Source organism: Gavia stellata, chromosome 17 (assembly GCF_030936135.1).
Source record: "Gavia stellata isolate bGavSte3 chromosome 17, bGavSte3.hap2, whole genome shotgun sequence".
Classification (NCBI taxonomy): Eukaryota; Metazoa; Chordata; class Aves; order Gaviiformes; family Gaviidae; genus Gavia; species Gavia stellata.
Genome location: NC_082610.1, coordinates 271,216 through 296,875, shown reverse-complemented (window position 1 = coordinate 296,875; position 25,660 = coordinate 271,216). Strand labels below are relative to the sequence as shown.

Genomic DNA, 25,660 nt, shown 5'->3' with positions numbered 1-25,660 from the left:
GTGCCATGGCGTCTGATAAGCACCAGGGCTGCCTCTGTCCGAGGGAAGCTCTGGGGGTGCAAAGCCACAGGGAGGGGTGGACTCGTTGAGAGTAGGGGAGGCATTTCGGGGAGGGTTTGATCTGGATACACTTGAGAAATTAGTGGGACATTAGTAAAAAAACACAAACCAAAAAGCCCTGCTCTGAGCTCCTCTGAACCAGCATCTGCTGCAGGCTGGGACTGGAGGGGCAGGGCTGCCAGGGAGCGTGGGGCTGTGGGAGGCAGATGGGACAGGGCTCTGTGGAGGGGTGATACTGCCTGTGCTCTCCGTCCCAGGTCGCTGTTACAGCCACACCGGGGGGTGGCACTGGGGGAGTGGGCAGAGCTGATGCTGGAGACCGTGGGAAAGCCGTTTCGGTGCTGGCTGCCTGGCTCGAACAAGTCCCCGCATGCCTGCCATGACTGCACGGGTTTGGGAAAACCTCTGGCGGGCTTGCTGGGACTCGGCTGGGCTGCGCGGGGGGCGGAGGGCTGAGCCCTTGCCACTCCTCCACCTGTGCCGTTCTCCTGTCGGTGGGGAACAGTTGGAGACGCTGGGGTCTCCATGGAGCTGGGAGGCTGCCGTAGGAAGAGTGCCATGTTTGCCCCCCCACCGGCCCTCTCCAGACACTGCCGCATCCCTCGGAGAAGAGGGGGTGGGAGAGAGGAGTCCGTTTCCCTGGTCTGTTGCCTGCCCTGCCTGCCCTTTTGAGTTCACTCATGTGATTTTTTTTTTTTGACCTCCTCTCCTGCTGTCCCTGCAGCTCTCTTCCCTCCTGCTTCCTCACTGTGGTGGCTGGGCTATTTCTCCCATGACTCTCTGCGTCTAGACCTGGCTGTCCCGTGCCTTTGCCAATCAAACCCGAGCTTCCTCCTCTAACAGGTCTGTATGGAAGAATATTGCCTTTCTCTATCAAAATATGTTGATCGTGGTGTGCTGTTCACTGTTCTCCTTTGGGAGGGGATGTTGGAGGGGTCTAAGCCAATGCCTGTCCCTAGATCTGTGGGCTGAGGACCTCCTGGGGTGGCTGCAGCCTTGAGGGCCCTGGTGAGAACCTGGAGGGTGGTGAATTTTGGCAGCAAAGGGGCTCGTGGAGTCCCCTTTAGGGGGATCCTGTCCCGCTTCATCCCCTTTCCTGGGTAGGAAGGAGCTGTGGACCTGGGGCTGTCTTCCCACCTCTTACAACACTGGGGAGGAGGGAGCAGATAAGTGGCACAGCCCTCTTCCCTCAGCCCTTCCCTGGAGGAAATAATGGGATGTGGGTCGCTTCTCATTCTGTGGGAGAGTGTCCCCTGTTCTGCCCCAGGGACATGCCCTCCCCTCCTGCCGCTGACTGCAGGCAGCTTTTCCTTGCAGGGGAACTTTCCCTGCAGCCTGAGGAGGGCCCTTGTGGGAAGAGGGAACCTCCTCGGCACACAGCAGCTCTTCTGAACCTGACTCAGCCCCACCTGTTTGGTGTGATGGGGAGGACCTTCTGCCCCCAAAGTGCCACTTCTCCAAGCTTAAATGCTTGGGCGAGGAGCATCTGAGTCTCGCCTGGGGCTCTGCTCCTCTGAGACCCTCTTGCCGGCTCTCTGGTGGTGGGTGGGAATGGGTGTTAATGCCGTAAGATATTTTTTTTCTCGTTCTGAGAACCTGTCTTAACAAATTCAGTCTCTTCTGACTGCTCTTCTCTCCTCCTTTCCTCCCCCAAATCACGTGCAGTGAAAAAAGGGGCTCCTGCCCTTCTGGGTCACTTTTCTTCCCCTCACCTTGACACCAAGCCGCCTCCGCTTGTGCCTCCCTGTGCCCCCCGCCCTGCCTGTCCTGGGCACCCATCACCCATGGACGACTCAGAAGTGGAGTCGACCGCCAGCATCCTTGCCTCTGTCAAGGAGCAGGAGGCACAGTTCGAGAAGCTGACCCGGGCGCTCGAGGAGGAACGGCGCCATGTCTCAGCCCAACTGGAACGAGTCCGGGTTTCCCCACAGGACGCCGGCCCGGGCTTGGCCAACGGCACGCTCACCCGGCGGCACCAGGTAAAAAACCCCCTCGGCAGAGGTGGGTGCGGAGGCTCCCGGAGCCCCCCGTCTGTGTGAATCCTGCCTCAGTGGGGGCAGCCCCAGGCCCGGCTCCCTTCCTTTGGCCTTCCTTGGATATGTGAGGTGGAGGAGGGCTAGGCTGGTCTTGTCACCCTGATGGTGCTGTATGTGCGCTGGGGCTGAAGGTGATCCGGGGATGTGCAAACCTACCTCGGCAGCCAGAGTCTTCTGGGGAGAAGGACCCAGCCTGGAGGGTCTTGCTACCAGGTCAGCTCTGGTTTGGTTTTGGAAGGTTGGAGGCTGTCTGTGTTCGGAATCTGGGGGTCTTTGTTCCCCATCCCACTCACCTTCTCGGAAGGTGGCTGAAATGCAGGGGTTGGTGTATAGCTGTGGTGGAGTGTGTCTGTCTCCCTCTTGTGTGATGATGGGCAAGTCCCTGGAGTCTCGGTCTATCCCCCAAACAGCCAAATCAGGGCTAGGAGAGATCCCTTTTCTCTACAGGGCTGGAAGTGTGGTTTCATCTGCCTTGGCTTGAGGTCTCTCTCCTGTTCTCACTTTCCTGGGCTCTGTTTTGGAGAGGGGTGCTCAGAGGGCTGGTGTGTGGTGTTGTGCAGGAGGCAGGTGCCTTTCCGGCTGTGGAAGGTGGTGGTGCTAGGAGAGACGTGTGGGTCGGGGGATAGAAGGGGTGGGCAGAGGGGGAGCACACGAGAGTCAAAAGGTAGCGCTCTGCAATCAGCCGTCGAGCATCCGTGCTGTTCCCTCACAATCCTGGGGGGCCTCTGGGATGTTGCTTGTGGTTCCTGCGTCAGAAGGTGTGGAAGGTCTCCAGGGCCGTGCTGGGGAGCAGGGAAGGGTCTTGGCCATTCTATCAGGAGTGCATGGGCATGGTGGGAGAGCTGGGATGTCTGGCGGGGGGCTGAATGTTGTGTCCTCCAACTCTTCCCCGGGCTGGAATGGGGGTGGTGTGGTTTGTACATTGCACAGACCCCCGAGGAGCGTGCTCCTCTCCAGGGAGTGACACGTGGGGTGTGCATTGGGTGTTCGTCAGATGCAGGAGACAGCCTGCTCGGGGCCCGGCAGGGAAGTGGGGATGGATGTACGGGATCCCAGCAGTGGGAGATCAGTCTAGTAACAGGTCTGCTGTGGTGCTGTGCGTTTCAGAACGGCCGTTTCTTGGGCGATGCTGACCTGGAAAGGCAGAAATACCCAGATCTGAAGCTCAACGGGCCGCAGGTAAGGGGAGCCGAACCCTCTGGCTGTGGGCAGCCTGCTTGCTGGGTGGGGTGTGCAGGAGCAGGGCTCCAGTGTCCCCACCCTATCTGGGAGAGGGGGACTTGTGTTTCTAACGTGGCCACCCTGGCTTGAAGGGGCTTTGGGTGTGGGGTTGTTGGAACCCCCTCCACGCAAGAGGGTATCAGGGCTCCCTGAGAGGTGAAGTCAGGCTGGCTGACTTCAGGGAGGCCTGTGTTGGCAGTGGGGGGCTGACTGCCTGTCCCTTGCTCTCCTCAGGACCACAGCCACCTCTTGTACAGCACAATCCCCAGGATGCAGGACCCAGGCCAGATCGTGGAGGAGACGTACACCATGGAGGAGGACCCAGAAGGGGCCATGTCGGTTGTGTCTGTGGAGACATCAGACGATGGGACAACCCGGCGTACAGAGACCACGGTACAGACCTGGGAAGAGCATGGAGGGACAGGGCTCTGGCCAGGGACTCTGATGGCTGGGGTGCTACAGCCGTGATGTCTGCCGGCTTGCCATCCTGTGAGCTGAAACGGGGTGTGAAATCTGCCTGGAGTAAGGTGCTGGGCTGGAAGTGGGATCTGGGGACGCAGGGCTGTGGTGGATTTCCTGATGGGAGTGTGTCCTCCATCTGTCTTTCTAGGTGAAGAAAGTGGTGAAGACTGTGACCACCCGGACGGTGCAGCAGGTGCCAGTAGGGCCTGATGGGTTACCTTTGGAAACCTCCCCTGTCACCAGCAACTATGTCCAGACCATGGACAGGAACTTCCGCAAGAACGGCAACGGGGGCCCTGGTGGCTACCTGAGCCAGCCCGGCACAGCCACCCTCCCTCGTAACTACCACTACCCCGACGGCTACGGCCGTCCCTATGAGGATGGTTACCCGGGCAGCGATCACAGCTACGGCAGCCTGTCCCGTGTCACCCGCATTGATGAGCGCTACCGTCCCTCCATGGACACCTACCGGGCCCCCAGCCGTCAGGATATCTATGGCCCCCAGCCTCAAGTGCGTGTCGGGGGCAGCAACATGGACCTCAACCATTTCCATCCCGAGCCGTATGGCCTGGAGGATGACCAGCGCAGCGTGGGCTTTGAAGATGTGGACTACGGGCTTATGTCTGACTACGGCACGGCCAGGCGGGCAGGGACCCCGTCTGATGCTCGGCGGCGGCTCAGGTATGCGGCAGGAGGTACTGGGGCGGGGGATGCTGTGGGGTCCCTTCAACTTCACCCTCTTTGGAGGAAGGAGGATCGCAGAGACAATACCATGAGCTGAAATCACATGTGGCTCATGCGGGATAAAACTTGGCATCCGCTTCTAATTGTCTGCTTAATTGGTGGTTAAAACTCAGTGCTAATTGAGCTGGTCGTCCTGCAGCAAGGAGTTCCACTGGGCGGTAGGATGTAGCTCCGGGCCCTTCCCTCTCTGAGCCACCCGTTCTGCGAGTGGGACGGCAGGCTCATCTGCGCCCCAGCCTGGCTTACCCTGCTGGGAACTGCGCCTGATGCAGGGTGTGCGACGCAGCCTCGCATCAGAAGTAGCAGCAGCCTCGTGATCGCACTCTTGCCAAGCTGAGAGCAGCCCTGGGGAGCGGTGCTGAGCCCAGGGCTGGGGTGAGCAAGGCTCAGCCCCACAGTGCCCCGGGGAGTTCCTGCAGCAGGCCTAGCCCTTGCGCAGGGCAGGGCGGGAGAAGCTGCTCAACCTGTTTGGCAGTAGCAGCTTCTCCCCCTCGTTTGTCTGTGGGTGATCGGCGGCTCCTCCAGCCTGACTGCTGAGCAGCGGCCCCACCAGGCTGCGGCTGCCCTTGGGCAGCCAGAGCAGGGTCTTGGGGGTCCTTTGACTGCCCTGCCAGGCATGCGGCCGGGCATCCCGGGATGTTACGTGCCTGAGGCCGTGACTCCTGTAGAGCGGCGTCTTGCGCCACTGTGTCTCTTGCGCAAACACTGCTGCTGCCTGCTGAAGCCTCTCAGCCTGCTCTGCTTCCTGCCTGGGCTGTGGGGTGTGGGGAGGTGCTGGAGGAGGGCTGAGGGTGCTGAGGTAGGAATGGAGTTGAGGGGCTGAGCCTGAGTCCCAGAGATGGGGAGAGGGCTGTGTCAGCAGGCTAGGATGGATGCACCTCTCCGGGGTGCTCCGGGCAGGAGGCGGCAGGTAAGGCTGAGCACAGGCTGCTTAAGCTCCTAGGGCATAAAAGAGAGGCAGGAGGGAGAGACCTGAGGGAAAGGAGGCTCTTGCCAGCCCCTGCCAGAGATCTGCCCATCTCGAGGCGCTTACTGTAAATCCACGGCAGCTCCTGGCTGCTGAAGGGACTAAAGGAGGAGCTTTGTCCTTTCAGCCTGTCCCAGCACAAGTGTTTCTGTTGCTGTGCTGAACCAGTCGGGGCGGTTGTTCACCCAGATTGATTTCCCTGGCCTGCCTCACCTTGTGAGGCTTGTGCCGGCTAGAGGAGAGCAGGCACTAGAGGAGAGCAGGCACGGTAGCTGCCCCTGCTGCCCCCGCTGACTCGAGCAGCCTGTGAGAAGCCAGCATTAGCAGTTTTGAGCATGTGGCTGTCATGGCTAGCACCTCGGTGAGCAGCTTGGGCAGAAGGCGGTAAAGCAGGCTTGTTCCACAGCGACCTGTGGCTGCTTCGCTCCAGCCTGGGGCTGTGGAGAGAGCGAATGCCAGCCAAGACAGAAGGCTCTGGCTTGCAAACCTTCCCTGGGTTTGTGTCCTGCCCTGCACGTGAGGGCAGGAGACCTCCCTAGACAGCCCAGTCTTAACTGCTTGGCCTTTGAGACCAGGAGTCCTCTCTGCTGGACTGGATGGTGTCTGTGCTCCTTCTGCCCCTCCAGATCCTGGAGAACAGGAGTTATAGGAGCCAGGTGTGGAGCCAGGTGCAGGAGCTGCAGTGGGGTGGGAGACCGGGGGACTTAGGTCACAACAGAGGGAGAAGGTCCCACTTCCAAGCATGGCCAAGGAGCAGCCCAGAATCGTTTAGGTCGGAGAAGACCTTTAAGATCATAAAGTCCAACCGTAAACCTAACCCTGCTAAGTCCACCACTAAACCATGTCCTTAAGTACCTCATCTTTTAAATACCTCCAAGGATGGTAACTCAACCACCTCCCTGGGCAGCCTGTTCCAATGTCTGACAACCTGTTCAGTGAAGAAATTTTTCCTAATATCCAGCCTAAACCTCCCCTGGCGCAACTTGAGGCCATTACCTCTTGTCCTATCACTTGTCACTTGGGAGAAGAGACCAACACCCACCTCTCTGCAACCCCCTTTCAGGTAGTTGTAGAGAGCGATGAGGTCTCCCCTCAGCCTCCTCCTCTCCAGACTGAACAACCCCAGTTCCCTCAGCCGCTCCTCATCAGACTTGTGCTCCAGACCCCTCACCAGCTCCGTCGCCCTTCTCTGGGGACACTCCAGCACCTCAATGTCCTTCTTGTAGTGAGGGGACAAAACACAGGATTCGAGGTGCGGCCTCACCAGCGCCGAGTACAGGGGCACGATCCCCTCCCTGCTCCTGCTGCCACACCATTTCTGATACAGGCCAGGATGCCGTTGGCCTTCTTGGCCACCTGGGCACACTGCTGGCTCATATTCAGCTGGCTGTCAATCAACACCCCCAGGTCCTTTCCTGCGGGGCACCTTTCCAGCCACTCGTCCCCCAGTCTGTACCGTTGCCTGGGGTTGTTGTGACCCAAGTGCAGGACCCGGCACTTGGCCTTGTTGAACCTCATACAATTGGCCTGGGCCCATCGATCCAGCCTGTCCAGATCCCTCTGCAGAGCCTTCCTGCCCTCGAGGAGATCAACACTCCCACCCAACTTGGTGTCGTCTGCAAACTTGCTGAGGGTGCTCTCGATCCCCTCGTCCAGATCATTGGTAAAGATATTAAACAAGACCGGCCCCAGTACCGAGCCCTGGGGGACTCCACTTGTGACCAGCCACTAACTGGATTTAACTCCATTCACCACAACCCTTTGGGCCCGGCCATCCAGCCAGTTTTTTACCCAGCAAAGAGGATGCCCGTCCAAGCCATGAGCAGCCAGCTTCTCCAGGAGAATGCTGTGGGATGTCACCTTTGTCCTGCAGGGATGGTGCAGGGTATGGAAGATGGGTTGGTATGACCCATGAGCAGTCTCTCTCTCCCCAGGCAGACCGATAAAGATCACAGCAATCTGTGGAATCCAGACACTGTTGAGCTTGGCTTGTCCCTTGCCTTCTCAGTTACCATCCGCGCTCAGCCGCCTGGCTTGCAGGAACGGGAACAGGCGAGATCAGCATCCCCCCTGCCTCAGAGATGTTTGTCTTGAGCAGGGGCCTGGCTGTTAATGACTTCCTTCAGGGAGGCAGCTTGCCAGGCACGCAGGAGACAAAGGAGCGCGTTGAGCTGAGAGACACAGCACGTGCTGGCTGCCATCAGCCGCAGAGTGCACGGGTCCCCTCTCCTGTGGCTCTTCTCGGAGCTCCCTCTCTGCAGGGGAAGAGGGAAGGGGCATTCAGCAGCAGCGCGGGGTGTGCTCCCCCCTCCCTGCCAGCCCATCTCACCTGGAGGGGCAGGGGGGGATCCAGCACTGAATGACCCCCGTGGCTGGGCAGGAGCTCCCTTCAGCATGCGTGAGTCTTAGCGTGGGAGTGAAGTCGGCTGCTGGCCGTGTTGAAAAGCATCAGGTGGCTTGTTTGCAGTGCTGGCACTTGGCTGCATCTTGCTCTGGCCTTGTCCTGCTGCGGGGACGGAGGTGGTGGTTGGTGTGGTGCACTGAGCGCCATGCCTTGCAGCAGCAGGGAGCAACTCCCTGGAGTGGCCGGACTCTTTGGCATCTCTTAGTAGCCAGGCCATGTGGCAAGCACGCATTTCCCCGTCGGGACATGCTGAAAGCCAGCCTCGCAGCCCACTGCCACCATCCGCGGCGGTGCCGTGCAGGCAGCTGTGCAGGAGCATCTGAGGGGGATGTGGTTGTGGAAGTGGCTGACACCTGGAGCTGGTGGTTTTGGTGAGCCCTGTACCAGAGGCTGTAGGGGAGGCGGCAGCGTAGGGAGCAGAACCTGCTACCATCCTTTGCTGCAACTTTCCCAGCCTGCTCAGGGGCAGGGGGCTGCCTGCACCTCATTTGGGAGCTCAGAGGGTGACTGAGCAGTCCCTGGGGCAGATGTCAGCTAGAGGATGCTACCTCATCTTGGACCTTGGTTGTGCGTCCCCAGTGCTCTGGCACAGCAGGGGCGACAGCAGTGGTCAGGCCCTTCTGTTTAAGTGCCGAGTCCCCTCCCATCCCCTTCTGTTGGAAATCGATGGATTCCTCTGCCTGGGTGGGGGAAGGATTATATTGCCAATGACTACAAAAACAGGGCAAGAATCTGGGATTTTGTGTGGTGTATGTTCTGGGGGTGTTAAATGTCACCTTGGCACTTGAGGGACTAGTTGCACTTTCTTGCAGCTTCCATGTGCTTGTTGGGGCCCGTTCCCAGTGCCTCTAGGTCTGTGGGTGAACCGTTCTTCCCCAGGGCAAGAGCGTGTGGGACCGCAGCTCTGCCCCGTGCCTGAGCTGGGAGCAATGAGGTTGATCCTGCAGTCTGGGTGTCTCTTGATGCCCAACTAAGCCTGTCCCCTGGGCAGCAGTGCAACTAGCATATATCGCTGGGTGTCTGCAGGCAAAAGAGTTTGAGCCCCATCCTGGGTAAAAAAATCTTTATTCCAGCCACGATGCTCTGGCATAATGGCAGTGGCGTGGTCTGGCAGCAGCTGGAGTGCCCTGCGGGGCAGCTGGGGTGACGGGGTGCAGTGTTGGATACAGCCGGACGGCGCAGCAGAGGACTGATGTCCTGGAACTGGGCTCTGGGCGCTCGCCGCGCCCAGGCAGCGCTGGTGTAACCGGTGTCCCCGGCCCGGGGAGCTCCTGGGCGAAGCGCTCCCCAGCGCTGCTGCGGTGTGAACTTGCCCTCTAGCGGCTGCGGGCCCGAATGGCTCTCCTGTGCCCCCGGGGTGGCTCCTGCCTCCGCACAGCCTCCGCAGCGCGAGACCAGGATCTGGCCTCTGACCCGAAGCTAAACCCGCTGGGTGGGTGGGAGGGGGCTGGAAGAGCTGTTGAGGCTGCCTTCTCCTGGGGAGCAACTGCCTGCTTCCTGAGCAGGCCTGGGGATGCGTGGGGGGTGGCCTCCTGCAGCTACGGACGCCAGCCGGACCCTGCGTGGGGAGCGGGAAGGTGCCCTGACGCTGCTCTGCTGCCGGGCGCCCAGCCCTGATGGGAGTCTGCCTGGTGCGCTCCAGTAGGGTAGTGGTGCCTAGACACTGGGGGGGCTTCAGCCCCTCTTCTGGTGGGTTGGAGGGGGCACAGCATCCCCCCCAGGTCTAGGGCTCATGCTGACGCCTGCTGTCTTCTCTCCTAGGAGTTATGAAGACATGCTGGTGGATGAAGTGGCCCCCGACCGGTACTACTGGGCCCCCCTGGCTCAGCACGAGCGGGGTAGCTTGGCTAGCCTGGACAGCCTGCGGAAGGGAGGTCCGGCCCCAGGTAACTGGCGCCAGCCAGAACTGCCGGAGGTAATAGCCATGCTGAGCTTCCGGCTGGACGCCGTCAAGTCCAACGCGGCTGCCTACCTGCAGCACCTCTGCTACCGTAACGACAAGGTGAAGACGGAGGTGCGCAAGCTGAAGGGCATTCCCGTGCTGGTGGGATTGCTAGACCACCCCAAGAAAGAGGTGCACTATGGTGCCTGCGGAGCCCTCAAGAACATCTCCTTTGGCAAGGACCAAGACAATAAGATTGCCATCAAGAACTGCGACGGGGTACCTGCTCTGGTGCGCCTGTTGCGGAAGGCCCATGACATGGACCTCACGGAGGTCATCACAGGTAACAGCTCCAGGGAGGAGAGGAGGGGCTGATCCGTAGGGTGAGGTATGCACAGTGCAGGTTTTTAAGCCTACGTGGTCTGATTGATCGCCTCCCGCTTGTGGCATTGCAGGAACACTGTGGAACCTGTCCTCGCACGACTCCATCAAGATGGCCATTGTGGATCATGCACTACACGCCCTGACCGATGAGGTCGTCATTCCCCGCTCGGGCTGGGAGCGGGAACCCAATGAGGACTCAAAACCCCGCCATATTGAGTGGGAGTCAGTGCTCACCAACACCGCTGGCTGCCTTAGGTATGGGAGGGGGGCTACCACCAGCCAGCAGAGAGCTGGCCTGGGTTGGGGCTGCTGTAACCCTCCTTCCTGGCTGCTCCTGCTAGCTTTCTGGGACTGCCAAGGGAGGTCTGCAGGGGAGCTGCTCTCCTAGGACAGCTGCTGGTGTTGCAGTCCTTGATTTTGGAGGTGTTTATCCCAGTGGAGGGAAGCTACAGGAGTCTTTCTCTGGTTTGAGCTCTGCTGGGTGTGGGCTGTTCCTCGCCTGCCCTCAGCTGTCTCTCCCATGACGGTTCTCTTCTGCCTGCCAGGAACGTGAGCTCAGAGCGGAGCGAGGCCCGTCGGAAGCTGCGGGAATGTGATGGGCTGGTGGATGCCCTGATCTACATCGTCCAGTCTGAGATCGGCCAGAAGGACTCAGACAGCAAGGTATCACAGCGGGGGTGTTGCTGGGGCACATGTAGAGCTCTGCCCTTGTTAAACAGCTCTAACAGCGCTCTGCTGCCCATGGTGGCTGAAGCTGCTCATCATGAAGGTTCATCCTAAGATGGATGAAGAATGGACAGAGGGAATCTTCACCAGGGAGGGATTTGGTCTGACAGGACTAGCTTGGGAAAACCCAGTCCAGGCTCACACCTTTCCACAATCTCTGCTTGGGAAGAGAGGGCCTGCCTGGGGTGTGACCTGGCTACTGCTTGACCAGGAGGTGTCTGGCACTCAGCCTGCAGTTTGCAGTAGGAATGTTGGCCCTCTGTCAGGTGTCTAGCGGTGTCACTCATCCCCACGCTGGTATCCCCTGGCTCAGGGCTCCCTGATCCGCCTTGACGAGGCGTTGGCTTGAATTTTCCTTAAGACTTTCCTTGGACCTCTCGTGCTTACGGCAGAGAGATTTTTGGCCCAGCAGAGTACGACCTCACGCCAGCAGAGCTGGCCATGCCTGCTTTGGGATGGGGGTATGCTCCAGCTCCATCGGAGATGGAGTTGCATATCCCGCTGGTCCCAGTTCAGCCTCCCTTCGCCTGGCTCTGGGTTGCAAGCTGTGGTGGGGCCCTCACTCAGAGACATGGGATGGGCTTGTGCTGCTCCAAGCCAAGCTATCTGGCTTTCTCTCTAGCTGGTGGAGAACTGTGTGTGCCTGCTGAGAAACTTGTCCTACCAAGTCCACCGTGAGATCCCCCATGCTGAGCGCTACCAGGAGACACCTCTGGCCCCTGCCAACAACACTGGGCCCCACGCCGCGAGCTGCTTTGGTGCCAAGAAGGGCAAAGGTTCGTTGGGTGGCAGCAGCATGGAGGGAGGTGGGATAACGACAGATCTACAGTGGGGCTTGAGGGTGGTCTGGGGTCCCTGTGCTCCTACTCCAGCAACTCTTGTGTGAAGGCTAAACTGCAGCTTCCTTTGGAGACGCAGTGGTCCATGCCTCCCCTGGCTTTGAGAGCTACTGCTTGGCTTACCCAAAGCATTTGACACAAGCTAATGGTGGGTTTCTGTGGTGGTGGGATGGTGATGGATAGATGTCCACTAACTCCACACCTTCCCTTTTCTCCTGTGTTGCCCCTTCCCTTTCCCTTTGCTTTCTTGCCAAATGATCTGCCCCATGATGCTGTCGGCACTTCTCTCCTCCTGCCTCCCCTCTCTCCTGTCCTTCTCTCCGCTTCGCCAATAGATGAATGGTTCTCCAGAGGTGAGTGCGCTCTTGGTTTTAATTTTTCCATGGTTTGATTGGGTGCTTTCTCTAGCTCTGTTTGTTTTCTGCCCCCCAGCTGGGCACGTACTGCCTGCAGTGTGGCTAATGCCCTTGATGTCCCCTCCGGGGACATGCTGGTAGCTGAGCTTCAGCTCACCTCTGGGCTTGTTCTTGCAGCAAGCGGCAAAGAGCTGTTGGGCTGAGATGGGTGGGGAGAGGAGGTGTCTTATGCCTCTCTGCTTGCCCTTTGAAGGTAAAAAGCTCCCAGAAGACCATGGTGCCGATACAGTGGATTTTCCCAAAAGAACAACTCCAGCCAAAGGTATGTTCCATGGTGTGTCTGTGCAGGGCTTGGGTGTCCAGGGCTGCTTCTCCACAAGCAGTCCAGGAGAGGAGTGAGTAAAGTTTATTTCCCATTGAAGTGAATCTCTCAAATGGGCAGAGGTTTGGTTTGGAGGAGGTATGTTTATTGTTGCCCAGGTGCCCGTTAAAACACTAGCTCTGCCACAGACAGTTGTGAGGATGCTTGCTGTGCTTGGAGGAGGTCAGTGCTGCCTCAAGACAGGCTTCCTGGGGCTGCAGAGGGAACGATTGCCCTAGGGACTGAGGGACAGCATGGTGACACAGCCCTAGGAAGGGTAGCCCTCTGTGGTGGTCCCAGACTTCTCAGCATAATTGCCCTCTTGCCTGCTCTTCTCTCCTGGGCATGAAGAACAGGCAGGATTTAAAACCAAAAAACCCTGCCTTTAAAGTGTTCTCCAGCATGAGGAAGGGTCATTCAAGAAGCCTCTGGGGACAAGCGTCTTGCTACCTGGAGGTGGCCAAGCAGTGGGAATTAGCCCAGGGCTTGAGTTCGGCTCCTTCTGCCCCAAAACACCCTGTGGTTCCTGGGAGGACCTTGGTGCTCCCAGGAGTTTGAAGAGTCAAGCTAGAAGAATCACAAGGAAACCTAGGACAGACCTGACCTTGTGAGCAGCTCAAATACGTGGTGGTGGCTCCTCAGGTGGACCTGGGCGGCGGGAAGTCAGCACCCGTCCCTGGTGGAAGCCTGAGAAGGCACCTGCTCTGCCTTGAGGGGATGTCCCCAGCCCCCAACCACAGCTGAGGACAAAGAGCAAGATGGAAAACCTGGCCTCGCAACTGTAAACTGCAGTCTCACCACTGCTTTAAAGTCACTTCTGGGCATATGTTTCCATGGAAAAGAGCTAATACTTGAAGGCCTGATCCCTGCCTGCTTGCTAGGGTAGTGGAGAGCTGGAGACCTGGTGCCGTCAGTCTCTGAGGATAAGCTGAACCCAAGCTTCTTCAACACGGTGTTGGTGGCCGCTTGCTCAGGGTGTTTCCTCTTCCTCCTGCTGAGAGTGCGGGCTGAGCACCCTGCTGCCAAGTTTGCTGCCCTGCCACATGCCCTTGCCTGGGTTGGGTCCTTCTCAGCCAGGAGTTGTACTGAAATTGAGGTCTCCTTGCTGATGGCAGCAGTGCAGTGGCTCAGCCCAAACCTCTCCTGAGCTCAGCGGTGTGTTGGGGACTGTGGGCAGCAGCCGTGGCATCCTTGATCAGGGCTGGTGCTGGGGGCTGGCTTTTCTGGTACTGTGGAGCAGCCTGGCCCCCTCTGTACCAAGGATCCAGCCTCCAGGGAGCAGTGAGCCTGGGTAAAAGCTTCCAGCCTCGTCTGCCCAGCAGTGCTCCTTTTGAATCAGTCAGATGCTGGCAGAACCCTTTAAGTCCTCCTTATCCGTGTTCTTCTGGCAGGCTATGAGCTCCTCTTCCAGCCAGAAGTGGTCCGGATATATATCTCCCTTCTAAAAGAAAGCAAGACTCCAGCCATCCTAGAGGCTTCGGCCGGAGCCATTCAGAACCTGTGCGCTGGCAGTTGGACGGTGAGTGCCTCATGGTGCTGGCCATGTCCACATTCATCTGTGTTGCGGGGAAGGGGGTCTTGGGGAGCAGGGAGCGTCACCCTTGCGGTACCAGCAGAGCTGTAGATGGCCAAGGCTCTGCTCTTTCAGGCTGTTCACTTTGCGCATGGCTCGCTGCCCAGGAAGATACTGTTCAGCAGCGCAGTTCAGGTGTGGACCGGGTCTCTCCTGTGCTGTTAAGGGCTCTGTGCTCCCTGCCAGCTGTGTCTTCCCAAGGGCTGCCTGTCTGTGTCCCTGCTTGCAGCCAGCTCCCTGCCATTCCTTCCCTTCTGTAGGCTGTGGGCAGGGGATGGAGGTTGGGGGCTGCTCTTCAGCCCCTTGACCTGCATTCTCCTGGTGTGTATGGAAGGACCGTCTGGGAAATCTTGCTAGCCTGGCCTGCAGGGGGGCTTCGGGACAGGAGTGGGACCTTTGCAGTCTGTCTCACCGTGGGTTAAGCCAGGACCCTCGGCTCCCAAGATGAGGGTGCGTGGCAAGGCTCCCAGAGGTGTCCCCAGCCCCAGGAGAGGGGAGAGACTGTGCCTGCCCAGGTTACACTGCGGTGCTCTGCCTCTCCCCCGCAGTACGGCCGGTACATCCGCTCGGCGCTGCGCCAGGAGAAGGGACTCTCCGCCATTGCTGACCTCCTGACCCACGACAGCGAGCGAGTGGTGAAAGCAGCGTCCGGAGCCCTGCGCAACCTGGCCGTCGACTTGCGTAACAAAGAGCTGATAGGTGAGAGCTGTGGAGGAGAGGACATCGTGCTCTCTGGATCAATCCGGGTTAGGCAGGAACTTCCTCAGCTGCCAAGATCAGGAGGAAGCGTGTGGGCCTGGCGTCAGCCCAGTGTCTGTCTGCCGCTCCTCTCCCAGAGTAGCGTCTGCTGAGCTCCACTGCAAGGGATATCAAAATTGGTCACCTGTCCCTCATCCTGCAGTGATTTTTTTTTTCTTTTTCCCCCCCCTTGCAGTCCTCTTCCTCGCTTGCTCATGCCCAGCTCTTTCCCCTTCCCAGGTAAACATGCCATCCCCAACCTAGTGAAGAACCTACCTGGAGGCCAGCAGACCCCAGCCAAAAACCTTTCTGAAGACACAGTGGTGTCAATCCTCAACACCATCAATGAAGTAATTGTAGACAACCTTGAGGCTGCCAAGAAGCTGCGGGAAACGCAGGGCATTGAGAAGTTGGTGCTGATCAACAAATCTGGGTAGGCTCTGCTCGAAGGATAATGCCAAGGGGCAGAGAGGGGCTTCTCCAGGAGCTTCCTTGAGGCCGTGGGTATTTCCAAACATCTCTTCTTCAACCTCTTTCTAGGAACCGCTCAGAGAGAGAAGTCCGAGCAGCTGCCCTCGTCTTGCAGACAGTCTGGGGATATAAAGAGCTGCGGAAGCCCCTGGAGAAGGAAGGCTGGAAGAAGTCAGATTTCCAGGTATGGGGATGGGGGAATGGGGATGCCCTGTTGCAGCTGGGGCAGTAGGTAGGGTCCTGCAGCAGGGAGAAGGGTGTTCCTGGAGCTCAGCAGTTCTGGATTTCAGCTCTTACCTTGCTGGCGGGATTGGAGACCCATGAAGGTGTTCCCTCTGCCATTTCTTACCAGATGGCTGGCTGGAAGTCTCTACTAAGAAAGAAGCACTCTGTAAAACATTAAGCCCTGTGTCCCACACGTAAGCTTGCAGATCTGCAGGCAAGAAAGATTGCAGCCCTAAAAGCCACTGTGGCAGTGCTGAAGAACAAGGTTCTCCAGGGCTCATTTTTTTTTCCCAAAAGTTGGGACTGTCCTTGTGTCTCAAGGGCTGGGTGCTGCCCTGACCCAGTCCAGGCAGGCTGCCTGCACTCTCTCACGTGGGTGCAGCCGTGGGCTCTGGAGCACCCTCTGGTTGCTTCACAGGGCCCTTGCTCCAGGGCTGTAGGAGGGTTTGTGGGTCCATCCTGGTATTGGGGGCTGGAGGGGTGGGATGTGCTGATGGGGAGGGAGTGTCCGGGCCAGGGTGTGAGTGGTCACTGTCTGATGCTCCAGGTGAACCTGAGCAATGCCTCTCGGACCCAGGGAGGCAACTCATTTGATGACAGCACCTTGCCTCTCATCGACAGGAGCCAAAAAACAGGTACGTGCCTTCCCTTCAGCACCTGTCCCCACTGTCATCCTTCCACCCTGTGGGGACCCAGAACAGCTGGCCTTTGTCCCCTCCCTGCTCTTCAGCCCCAGCTTGCTCGACAGCCACAGCTCCTCACACAAGGCCATCACTTTGGGCTTTAGATGGCTTCTCAGGGCTAGAAATGACACATGCAGTTAACATAGGTCTTGTAGCATCCTTGGGTCAACAGCGCTGCGGCTGCAGCTAGGTCTGGGCTCCTCTAGCTGGGGTAGGCAGTGGTTCCTCTGCTGCCCGTGGCTGTAGGGGCTGTGTCTGATCTGCTGCTCTCCCGTGCTTGTAGACAAGAAATCCTCCCGGGAGGAGATCCAGATGAGCAACATGGGACCAGGTAGGAGAGGGACTGGCAGGGGGGCATCTTGCCTCCTTGGTATGCTGGGAGGGGGCAGAGCTCACATCTCTTGTGGGGATGATGCTGCATCCCATGGAGGTGACATGACTGACTGTCCCCTCTCCTGCTCCAGACAACTATTCCACACTCAATGAGAGGGACCACAGCAGGACACTGGACAGATCTGGTGACCTCGGAGACGTGGAGCCGGTGAAGGCAGTGCCGTTGATGGTGAGTACCTCTTCCTAATGAGGGAAGAGTGAGCGGGACTGGGGTGCGGGAGGTGACACATCCCTGTCCTGGCTGGCAGGAGGAGGGGAGAACTGGGCTCCCACAACTAACACCACCCCCCGCCCTGCCCTGCTCCATCGCCCCTACTAACCCCCGTGTGTCTGCAGCAGGAGGAGGGGCAGGAATCGCAGCCTGAGGTAGAGGAGGCGGAGGAGGATGCTGCCGTGTTCTCCCCCGTGTCGGTATGTCCCGCAGCGCCCTGCCCAATCTGAACAGCGGTGACAGATCTTGCTGCGCTGTTAGGGGTGCTTTGGCCAGCCAAATTCTGCTCTGATTGCTGCTGCCTGCAATTGCTGCCTGATCCATCGGGGCCATGATCATGCCTCCACTGCTCGCTCGCTCTCTGGGCGTGCTAATGTCTCTCCCTCTCTCTCCACAGCAGAAGATCTAGCTGCCGTCCCTGCCTCCACTTAGTTTGGGTTGATAATATATTATATATATAAATATATATAACTCTTCGTGGTGGAATGGACCGACTTTTACCTTGTCTTATTTCTGGATTTTTGCTGGACTGTTCGTGCCAACTAGCCAGCCAAATGACTGGGCCTGGTCCCCCGGGGGCAGCCTGGGCCACTCTGCCTCCTCTAGACCGCTGCACCTCCCTCTTCTGGGACACCTCGACCGATAACTCTTCCTCCCTGTCCCTCACCGCCTCCTTCCTCCAGAGAGTAAAACCCTCCTGCCTGACTCTGCCGGATCGACCGGCGTGGATGCTGCAAAATGACTCCGGATCTCTGCCTTGACCAGGAACTGCCTTCTCTCCCACGCCCACCCTCTCAGAGACATCTGCAGGGACAGAGACTGGGACCTCACTTGCCGCCTTTTTTCCTTTTCTGTTCTGTTGCCTATAGGATATATTTTTGTGCGGGATCACTCTTCAACCAGGGCCGTGGGGACAATGGGAGCATCCCTCCCTGGTGGTGGCGGGACCAGGGTGAGGGGGGCTGGAGTCATGGGGGGGTGAGGGGAAGGAAAAACAGCAATAACTTCTCTTGCTTTTGCTCTAGATGAGGCTTTGGGGGCGTGGGAAGGGGGATCTGGCTCTGGATCCTGCGGGAGGGGTCTGGATGGGGCCGCTGGCCCCCACCCGGTGACTGTGTGAGGAGGGATCCTTATGTGGGGAAGATGGTCCGTGCCGGGGGGCTTGGGATGGGCCTCCCTGTGTGGGAGGAGATGGGTCCCTGTGGAAGGAGGAGATGTGGCAGGGCTTTTGGGGAGAGCCAGGCTTCTTGGGGCACGCTGTGTGCCAGGCGTGAGGAGCAGGCGCTGGCAGGGCCGCAAGCAGGTAGAGCCAGGATCCCCCCTCTCACCCCCGCACACCAGCTGCCTGCGGCAATGCCCCTCTGACTTTCTCTTGACACGTGCCTTTCTTTTGCCACTGTGAAATAGCTCTTTGAATAGTACTGTCTAGCTTCTTCACTGGGGAAGGGGTGTTTCCTGGGCTTCTGGCAGGGCTGAGCGCTTCCCTTCCCCACCAGGAGCTGCTTCTGGCAGGGCTGAGCACTTCCCTTCCCCACTGGGAGCCTTAACTGTCTGCAGCGGGGCTGGAAGCCTGGTTCTGGGGGGATCCTAGCCCCCCTGCCCTCACTGATGGGGTGTGGGGCTTCCATCTGCATCCTGTCCCTGGGGAGACTGGGCTGCCACAGGAGCTAGGACATACACCTCCTCCTCCTCCCTGCTGTGGTGGTGGGGGGCACATCTAAGTGCTGTGATCTTTTGGGGAGCCCTTGGGCTCCCTGTGCAACTGGAAGCCTCTGTAGGAGGCTGCGAACTGGAGTGGGAGCCCGCCCCAGCCTGGGGCTCCCCCTGAACCGCAGGCTCACGGGGGGAGCAGGGGGGCTGCAGCAGGCAGACCTGGTGCCTTGCTCCTGCGTGCTCCTCTGCCCCAAAGCACCTCCCAGCTCTGGCTGAGCCCTCCCTGGCTCCAGCCCCACCTCAGCTCAGTTTGGTTTTGTTCTGGGGTCTAACTCGTCTCTTTTCCTTTAAATATGTAAAACACTAATTCCTTTTTTAATTTTTAATTCCAAATGAACCAAAAAGAAGCTTCCCTCTTCTCTCCTCCCCTCCCCTGGTGGGGAGTGGGGCTAGGGAGGAGGGAAGCAGGGAGCAACATGCCCTTCCTTGTCTGATTCCTGTGCACACTCTTGTAACGCTTTTAAAACAAAATGATTTTTTTATATAAATAAAGTTTTTAAAGTGTGTCTGTGTGCCTGCCACCTTAGTGTTTTTAGCTTTGTATTTGGGACTATTCTTGCAGGGTGATTGGGGCTGCTGAGGCGGTAGCTGGGAGCCCTCCCTCTCCCCAGAGCATTGGGAAGTCTTTCCCTGGTGACTGGTAGACTTCGCACAAGCGAAGGAATACCATAATTTCTCTAGGGCTGAGCGCATCCTTAAAAAACCTGCCGTTACTTCAGAGGGCTGCCCCTGCAGAGCGTGGCTAGGCTGCAAACATGCTCATCCCTTCCTGGGGAATACCAAAGCCAGGCTGAAACACCACGTTAACCCACTTCGCTTTCAGCCTGTGTGCATGTGAAAATAAATAAATTCTGTAAATTTGTGGAAATACCTTTTTGGAAGCAGTTTTCTGGCTTTTGCTTCAAACCAGCTTTTTAGTGAAGCTGTGTTGCTGTTGGAAAGATTTCAGTGGGGTGCAGAGCAGCTCTTTTTGCCCTGTGGTAGGCGGGACGCAGGTCTGCGGTGATGCAGGGCTGTGGCTGTGCTGATCTCCTGCACGGTGCAGCACGGCCAGAGCTTGAACTGCTCCCCCAGGGAGGCCGGGGCTGCTGCCCTCTGGGTCACAAGGGAAAGGCAGCTGGGGCAGGGTCGCCCCTGGTTTGCAGCACCCTGGGAGAGGGGCAGCATTGATGGAGGCACCTGGCTATGGGGGCTCCAGCCCTCACCTTGCCTTGCACCCTTGTCCCCAAAGCCACCAGCCAGCAGAGCAAAGGCAGGGCCACGTGTTTTATTGCTTCAGGTAGCGGGGAACGATGCCCAGGGCCTGTGGCTTGGCAGGGACAATGCCAGGAATGTCTTGGGGGGAGAATGATGCCTGGGATGTCTGGTTTGGCAGAGACAATGCTGGGGACGTTTGGCTCAGCAGGACCAATACCAGGGACACTGGTGGGTGGGACAATACAAGGGATGTTTGGCTCAGCAAGGATGATGCCAGGGATGTTGATGGTGGGGACGTCCAGGCAGGAAGGGTGTCTGTGCCGGGGGGGTGGCTGGGGCGCCAGGGGTCAGAGGAAGAGCTTGTTGTGGCAGACCTGGCAGTACATCTTGTCGCCGTGCTCGCGGAAGGTGCCTTTCTGCAGCTGGCCCAGGCAGTAGGCGCAGATGAAGTGCTCGGGGTGGTACTTGCGCCCCATGGCTGTGATGCAGCGGCCAGTCACGGGGCGGCTGCAGCCATGGCAGATGCTGCCCTGCCGCTGGTGGAAGTGCAGCTCGCAGTAGGGCCGACCCTCCAGCTCGAAGAAGGAGCCACTGGCGAAGCCTCTCAGGCACTCCTGGGGGAAAGAAGACAGGGAAGGCTGGCATGGCCTCAGGGACACGTTCACACCTGCGTCCCCACCGGCTCACTGCCCACTCACCGCGCACACGAAGCACTCGGGGTGCCAGATGCCCTGCAGGGCTGACAGGTAATTGTCTGTCACGGGGCGCTCGCAGCCCTGGCATTTCGAGGCAAACATGGTCAGGAAGTCCTGGCGGCAGTATGGCTTTCCACTCCGCTCGTGGAAACCTGTGGGGAGGACATCGGGATGGGCACCCAGCTCGGGGGAGGCTCGCAGTGGGGCATGGCCATGGGGGTGTCCAGGATAGGAGGCAAGGCAGGGAAGGGGAAGACCATGGGGGGATGTCGGATGGAGCAATGTGTGCGAGGGCTGGGCTATGGGGGGGATTCCCGGGGTGGGGGCAATGGGGGCAGGACCCCCACACCTGACCCCTGGGACGTACCGTCATCTCCGAACACCTTCCCGCAGTGGGCACAGAAGAAGTGCTCGGGGTGCCAGGTCTGGTCCAGGGCCGTGAGGACTTTCTGCAGGAAGAGGCGAGGTGAGGTGGCCGGTGGCGGTGGGGGGTGGCGTGGGAGGGCGGGGGGCGATTTACCTCACGGATGGGGCCGGCACAGTAGGCGCAGCGGGGGGAGAAGGCCTGGTGATAGTCCTCCTCGCAGTATGCCCGCCCGCCCCGCTCGAAGAAGGGCTGGCCGCCCAGCTCCTGCCCGCAGTGGGCGCAGGTGAAGTGCTCGGGGTGCCAGGTTTTGCCCAGGGCCGTCAGCACCTGCGATGGGGTGGGGGGCAGCGAGAGCAGCTCCAGGGGATGCCGTGAGCAGGGGGGAGAGGGGTGCCAGGGTGGAGGCGCGGGGGCTCACCTTGCCAGCGATAGGCTTGCGGCAGGCGGCGCAGACGCCGGTGGGGGCGGCTGTGATGCCCAGCTCCTGCAGGTCCTGGGTGAGGCTGCCCAGCATGTTGTCCAGCGAGGGCGAGGGCTCCGCTGGCACCCCAGCTCCCTGCCCCACAGCCGCTAGCTGCCAGGAAGGAGGACGGTGAGGGCTGGGTGAGGGCCAGGCCCCCCACCTCCTTTCCCCCAGGGCCGAGGCTCACCTTGCTCTGCATGTGGCCCAGGTCGGCCAGGAGCTCGTCCAGCTGCTGGGCGGCCGCTGTGGGTGGAGGTGAGGGGAGCAGCGGCTGCGGGACCGGTATGGGGCTGCGGCACAGCAGAGAGTGAGGGATGCTGCGGCTTCCACCCCGCGGCCGGAGGGTGCCCGGGGCTGAGAACCCTCCACCCCCCCAGGATGCTGCCCTTTCCCCACAGGCCACGGCAGGGGACAGGGTCCTCCCTGGGGACGCGCTGGGGGGGTGGCCGCATGCGGCAGGGAGGGGGCTGCTGGAAGCCCAGCCCTCGCCCCAGCGGTGCTGCAGGGATGCAGGATACAACTCCCCACCCCAGCCTGCAGAAGGACCTGTTTTTTATGGGGACGTGCAGGAGGCCAGGTGACCCCAGAAGACGTGTCCAAGCGATGGAAAGGGTAGCCCCAGATGGCTTTGCCCTCCCATGGCCACGTTTTACCTGTACGCTGTCTTCAACGCCTCTCCTGGAGTCTGAGCCCGAGGTGGCAGCTGCACCTGGAAGGATAAACCTTTGCGGCCAAGCCCGCAGGATGCTCCCCTGGCCCCCCTCACTGCCTGGCTGGCACCACCACCCCTGTCGTGAGCTGAGCAGGGTCTCAGCTGCCAGCCCCACCGTGTTGAGGCGTTACCTTCAAGGCTGCCGAGGCAAGTGGCTCATGGCCACAGGGGGCTGGGGGCCCAGCTGTGGCCGGATCCTGCTTGCAGGAGCTTGACGCCTGCAGCATGCAGTCTTTGGAGGCCGGGCAAGCGCTCTGCTCCAGTTCTGCCAGCAAAGCATCTGCACAGAGAGACCTGGGTCAGGCACCCCGGCCCTCCCTGCCTGTGCACCCCCCTAAGCAGCCTTCTGCCACTCCTGAACTCTCCGGAGCAAAAGTAGTGTCGCAGCTGCTTCTGCCAGCCGGGTGACAGGGCCCCGAGGGGCTGTGGTGGCCCTGAGCACCCTCTCGCAGACCCCCATCCCCAACGCAGGATGCGCCCGCCGCACCACGCAGCCTTCCTGAAGCGTGGAGGACCGCTGGCAACGGGGGTCCTGCTTCCCCCGCACACCATCTCTGGCTTATGAGGAAACATCCACCAGCCCTTAAAGTCACCCCAGCGCAAGCCCTGGCACGGGAGAGCTAAACCTCGGTGCTTTCTGCGCACCCAGAGCGACACTTCCCGCAGGGACGGCAAAGCGCTTTCTCCTTCCGCTTCTACCTCGCCACCTTGGCCGTCCCTCGGCATCTTGCCGCCCTCACATCAGGAAACAGGGGGGATGCCCCCCAGACTGCGGCTGCTTCCCTCACCCCATCTCCCCCACCCCAGGCCAGGGATGACTCCCAGCACCCTCGGACATCGTGCTGTATCCTCGGGCTGCTCGGCCCTGTTGCGTGCAGCCGGGATTGCATCGCCGACACAGCCCATTTCCTGCCTTCAAGCACTCTCCATTTTTGGCCAAGTGCTCACTCAGCCACCTGGGCTGTGTTAGTCCCCTGAGATGGGGGAGGCATGGCAGGGAGTGCAGCTCCATTGCTGCCCCCTCTGCAGCATCCCCACCCGATCCTGAAGTAGGGGAAGGACAAGGGTCCCCCGAGCCACTGAAGGCATCGCCCCGCACCAAGGCCGGGCGCAGGACTGGCTCCGGAGGGGCCCCACTTACCTAAATCCTCCATCCTGCCTCGGCATGGGGTCCTGGTGGCCGGCGGGCTGGGGCTGGGGCTGGGGCGGCGGCTGCAGGGCGGCGAGCTGGCAGGCTGGGCTGCGCAGGCTTTCGGTTCCGCTCTCCAGCCTCGCCTCCGCTCCCCCCCCAGGGCTGGGGTTTGACGCTTGGGGTTTTTCCTTTGTGGGTTGTGCGCTGTGCACCACGTGTGACAGGCAGCAGGCAGAAAGCAGTGGCAGAGGCTGGGGCAAGGGCAGCCGAGAGCAGCCCCGAGTTGGGGCTGGAGAGAGAAGAAACTGGCCAGCAGTTGTCCAGGGAGCTCCTGACTCATAAAAACATCTAAGCTCCTTGGGCTTCCCAGCTGGAAGCCAGAGCACGTGTGTCCTGCAGACCCAGGCCCTTTCCAGAAGCCACCGGCCGCGTGTGATCAGGAACAGCGTCCCTGCACCGGGTGGAAATGCATTTGTGATGGTGTGATGGAGGCAGGCACAGGACCCGCAGTGCCGGCGTGATCCAACACAGCCTCGCCTTTTGGGGGGATGCTTTTGGAGCTTCATCTTGGATTTCCAGGTAACGGCAAATCCCTTTGTGTCACTTAGACCTAGCGTGAGCAAGGATTGGGCTCACTGCAGCAGTGCAGGCGGTGGTGGCACTGCCAAAGCTGGTGGCTGTGCTACACTCTCCCTGTGTTAATGCTTTGGGCCGCTTAGAAGTTTCCCAGCGGTGCCACGCATGCAGCCGCCAGGCACAGCTCAGCCCTGATGCTACAGGTGTCAGGATACACCCGCTGAGCACATCACCGCCGGCCAGGCACAACGCCCAACAGCAGACCAGAGCAGTGGTCTGTGCTGGTAATTTGAGCGATTTACCCACCATTGGGACTTTTCTGCTTCTCCCGAGCAGACCACTTCAGTCTCCGGCCACCCCACGCAGCTGTGTCAGGCGATAAGCCCACGAGCACCTGAATGTGTGTCTTGAGGCAAGAGCAATGCAGGTGTTCCTGGCAGAGACACAGGTTGAGGTGGCAGTCTGCTTGCCCCCGAGACACAGGCACGGGTCCCTCGCTGTTCGGAACCACTTGGGAAGACAGCCCCACAGGTACTGCTGTTATCCCTGGTGCCTCCACCAATGCCCAGCTCCTATGAGGGTGATCTAGTGATATTTATGGACTGGCTTTTTAGCAGAGAAATCTTTTGGCACCACTGAGAGCTGTCAGAGAATGTTGGAACAGCTCCAAGGGACTGGTTAGTAATCTGGGATGGGGGGATGAAGCAGATGCTGCTGCAGCGGAGAGAGGTATAGAACTGGCATATTCATTGCACCAATGGACGGGAGAACGGCAGGAGATGGCAGTGCAATGACGCCTGCAATGAAAACATGCCCCAGACCTGAGGTGTAGACATCTGGGATGACATGGCCAGGGAGCATGGCACCAAGATGCTCCCTCTGTCCCACCCCAACCCTCTGGTTCCAGTTTCTCCCCCAGAGCCGCTTTTCCAACCTGCTGCAAAGGGGTTTTCCCCCACGCTGCTGCCGGTGCACTCCCCCTTGCTGGGCTATCATCCCATCGCAACACCCCTGCCCCACTCTCGTTAGAGCCGGGTGCGCTGATTAATCCTAGATGGCCCGTGTAGGGGAAGCTGCATGTGGCTTGACATGTCCTTTGTGCTCTTGCTTGGGTTTTTGGAGGAGGCACCAGCTTGTAAGGGCACAAATAACATCTCAGACACCTTGGCTACCAGCCCCCCGCAAGCCTGCAAGCTTCACTGCGTCCTTGCTAGGCTCCTTCTGAGTTCGGGCTGCCCAGGGGTTTCAAGGATGCTATAAAAGCCTTGGCAGCAAAAGCTGTGAGTTGTATGCAGCCAGAGACCATGGCTCCCTGCTGCTTCTCCTGCAGGTGTGCGACACTTCTTGCAATGTCTCACCTCTGCCACGCCTCCCACGCCGTGGGTATCTCTTTGATCTCACTCCCGTACTCTCTGGCTTTGCCTCTCTCCTGCCAACCCTCCATTTCATCCCCAGGGAAGAGGCTTGTTCAGGAAAAGACCCCGTTCCGGATAAAGTCAAATAAGCCTTAGTTTTTTCCCAGCATTGCCAGGTGAGAGGAGCTCCAGTTCTGTGTGCAGCTTCACCATGGCAGCTTTATGCCTCATCGGGATTGCTTTCAGGAGATCCTCAAAGAAAGGGTTGCAGTCAATCACTCCAGATGTGTGATTTGCCATAAAATGGTCCAGAAGCACAAGATGTGGCTGCTTCAGAAATATTACTTCCCCCTCCAGGGGAAGGAGAGGGTCACCTCAAGGCCAAATAAAAGCAAGTGGGTCTCTGTGGCAGCAGACCAGCAGGATGCAGCCATCCATCAGCAACTGGAAGAGGGTCTGCAGTCAGGACCTGTAAACATCCTCATGGGCACCCGGCGGCTCTATCGATGGCTGGGCTGAGCCCGCTCCTTCCAAGTCCATCCTCTCCGTGGGTCTGCTAAACTCCCACGCAGTGGGAGCTGCACCATCCTCCACAGCTGAGGAATGAACGCTTGCTGCGCAGGTCAAGCTGACGCGTCCTCGTCCACCCGTTCTCACACATTGCTGATCCCATCTGCATCGTCAGGGTGGAACAGGGTTGAATTAAGTCCCTTT

General features: G+C 59.4%; 3 protein-coding genes across 5 annotated transcripts in view; 2 read left to right on the top strand and 1 right to left on the bottom strand.

The window, feature by feature from the left end:
- Window positions 1–25,660, top strand: part of SELENOH (selenoprotein H) — a 78,866-nt gene that overhangs the window by 25,973 nt on the left and 27,233 nt on the right. The gene's annotated exons all lie outside the window — the stretch shown is intronic.
- On the top strand, window positions 827–17,675 carry CTNND1 (catenin delta 1). 3 transcript variants are annotated; one of them, XM_059826022.1, is made up of 19 exons: window positions 827–903; window positions 1,726–2,039; window positions 3,204–3,275; window positions 3,552–3,710; window positions 3,928–4,460; window positions 9,656–10,119; window positions 10,232–10,415; window positions 10,706–10,823; window positions 11,509–11,662; window positions 12,061–12,078; window positions 12,335–12,403; window positions 13,834–13,961; window positions 14,564–14,714; window positions 14,994–15,186; window positions 15,294–15,408; window positions 15,997–16,084; window positions 16,416–16,463; window positions 16,597–16,694; window positions 17,137–17,675. In XM_059826022.1, exons 2-19 carry the CDS (start codon window positions 1,845–1,847, stop codon window positions 17,143–17,145), a joined length of 2,796 nt encoding a protein of 931 aa, XP_059682005.1. In that variant the 5' UTR covers window positions 827–903; window positions 1,726–1,844; the 3' UTR covers window positions 17,146–17,675. The 3 variants fall into 3 exon arrangements, with proteins under 3 accessions (XP_059682005.1, XP_059682004.1, XP_059682007.1); XM_059826021.1 differs by having other exon boundaries at window positions 17,134–17,675; XM_059826024.1 differs by lacking the exon at window positions 12,061–12,078 and having other exon boundaries at window positions 17,134–17,675.
- On the bottom strand, window positions 19,994–23,037 carry LPXN (leupaxin). Its single transcript, XM_059825995.1, has 9 exons — window positions 23,025–23,037; window positions 22,015–22,163; window positions 21,825–21,880; window positions 21,359–21,461; window positions 21,127–21,282; window positions 20,862–21,035; window positions 20,709–20,790; window positions 20,345–20,493; window positions 19,994–20,260 (listed from the first exon to the last, which is right to left on the bottom strand). The coding sequence occupies exons 1-9, from the start codon at window positions 23,035–23,037 to the stop codon at window positions 19,994–19,996; spliced, it is 1,149 nt and encodes a 382-aa protein (XP_059681978.1).

Excerpts from the sequence above, each read along its gene's own strand:
- CTNND1 (XM_059826021.1), top strand. The coding sequence starts at position 1,845 with ATGGACGACTCAGAAGTGGAGTCGACCGCCAGCATCCTTGCCTCTGTC. Across the intron at positions 3,711-3,927 it reads CCCGGCGTACAGAGACCACG|GTGAAGAAAGTGGTGAAGAC; the intron begins GTACAGACCTGG and ends CTGTCTTTCTAG. Across the intron at positions 14,715-14,993 it reads GCGTAACAAAGAGCTGATAG|GTAAACATGCCATCCCCAAC; the intron begins GTGAGAGCTGTG and ends TCCCCTTCCCAG.
- LPXN (XM_059825995.1), bottom strand. Across the intron at positions 21,036-21,126 it reads GCAAGCCTATCGCTGGCAAG|GTGCTGACGGCCCTGGGCAA; the intron begins GTGAGCCCCCGC and ends ACCCCATCGCAG. Across the intron at positions 20,494-20,708 it reads GAAGGTGTTCGGAGATGACG|GTTTCCACGAGCGGAGTGGA; the intron begins GTACGTCCCAGG and ends TCCTCCCCACAG.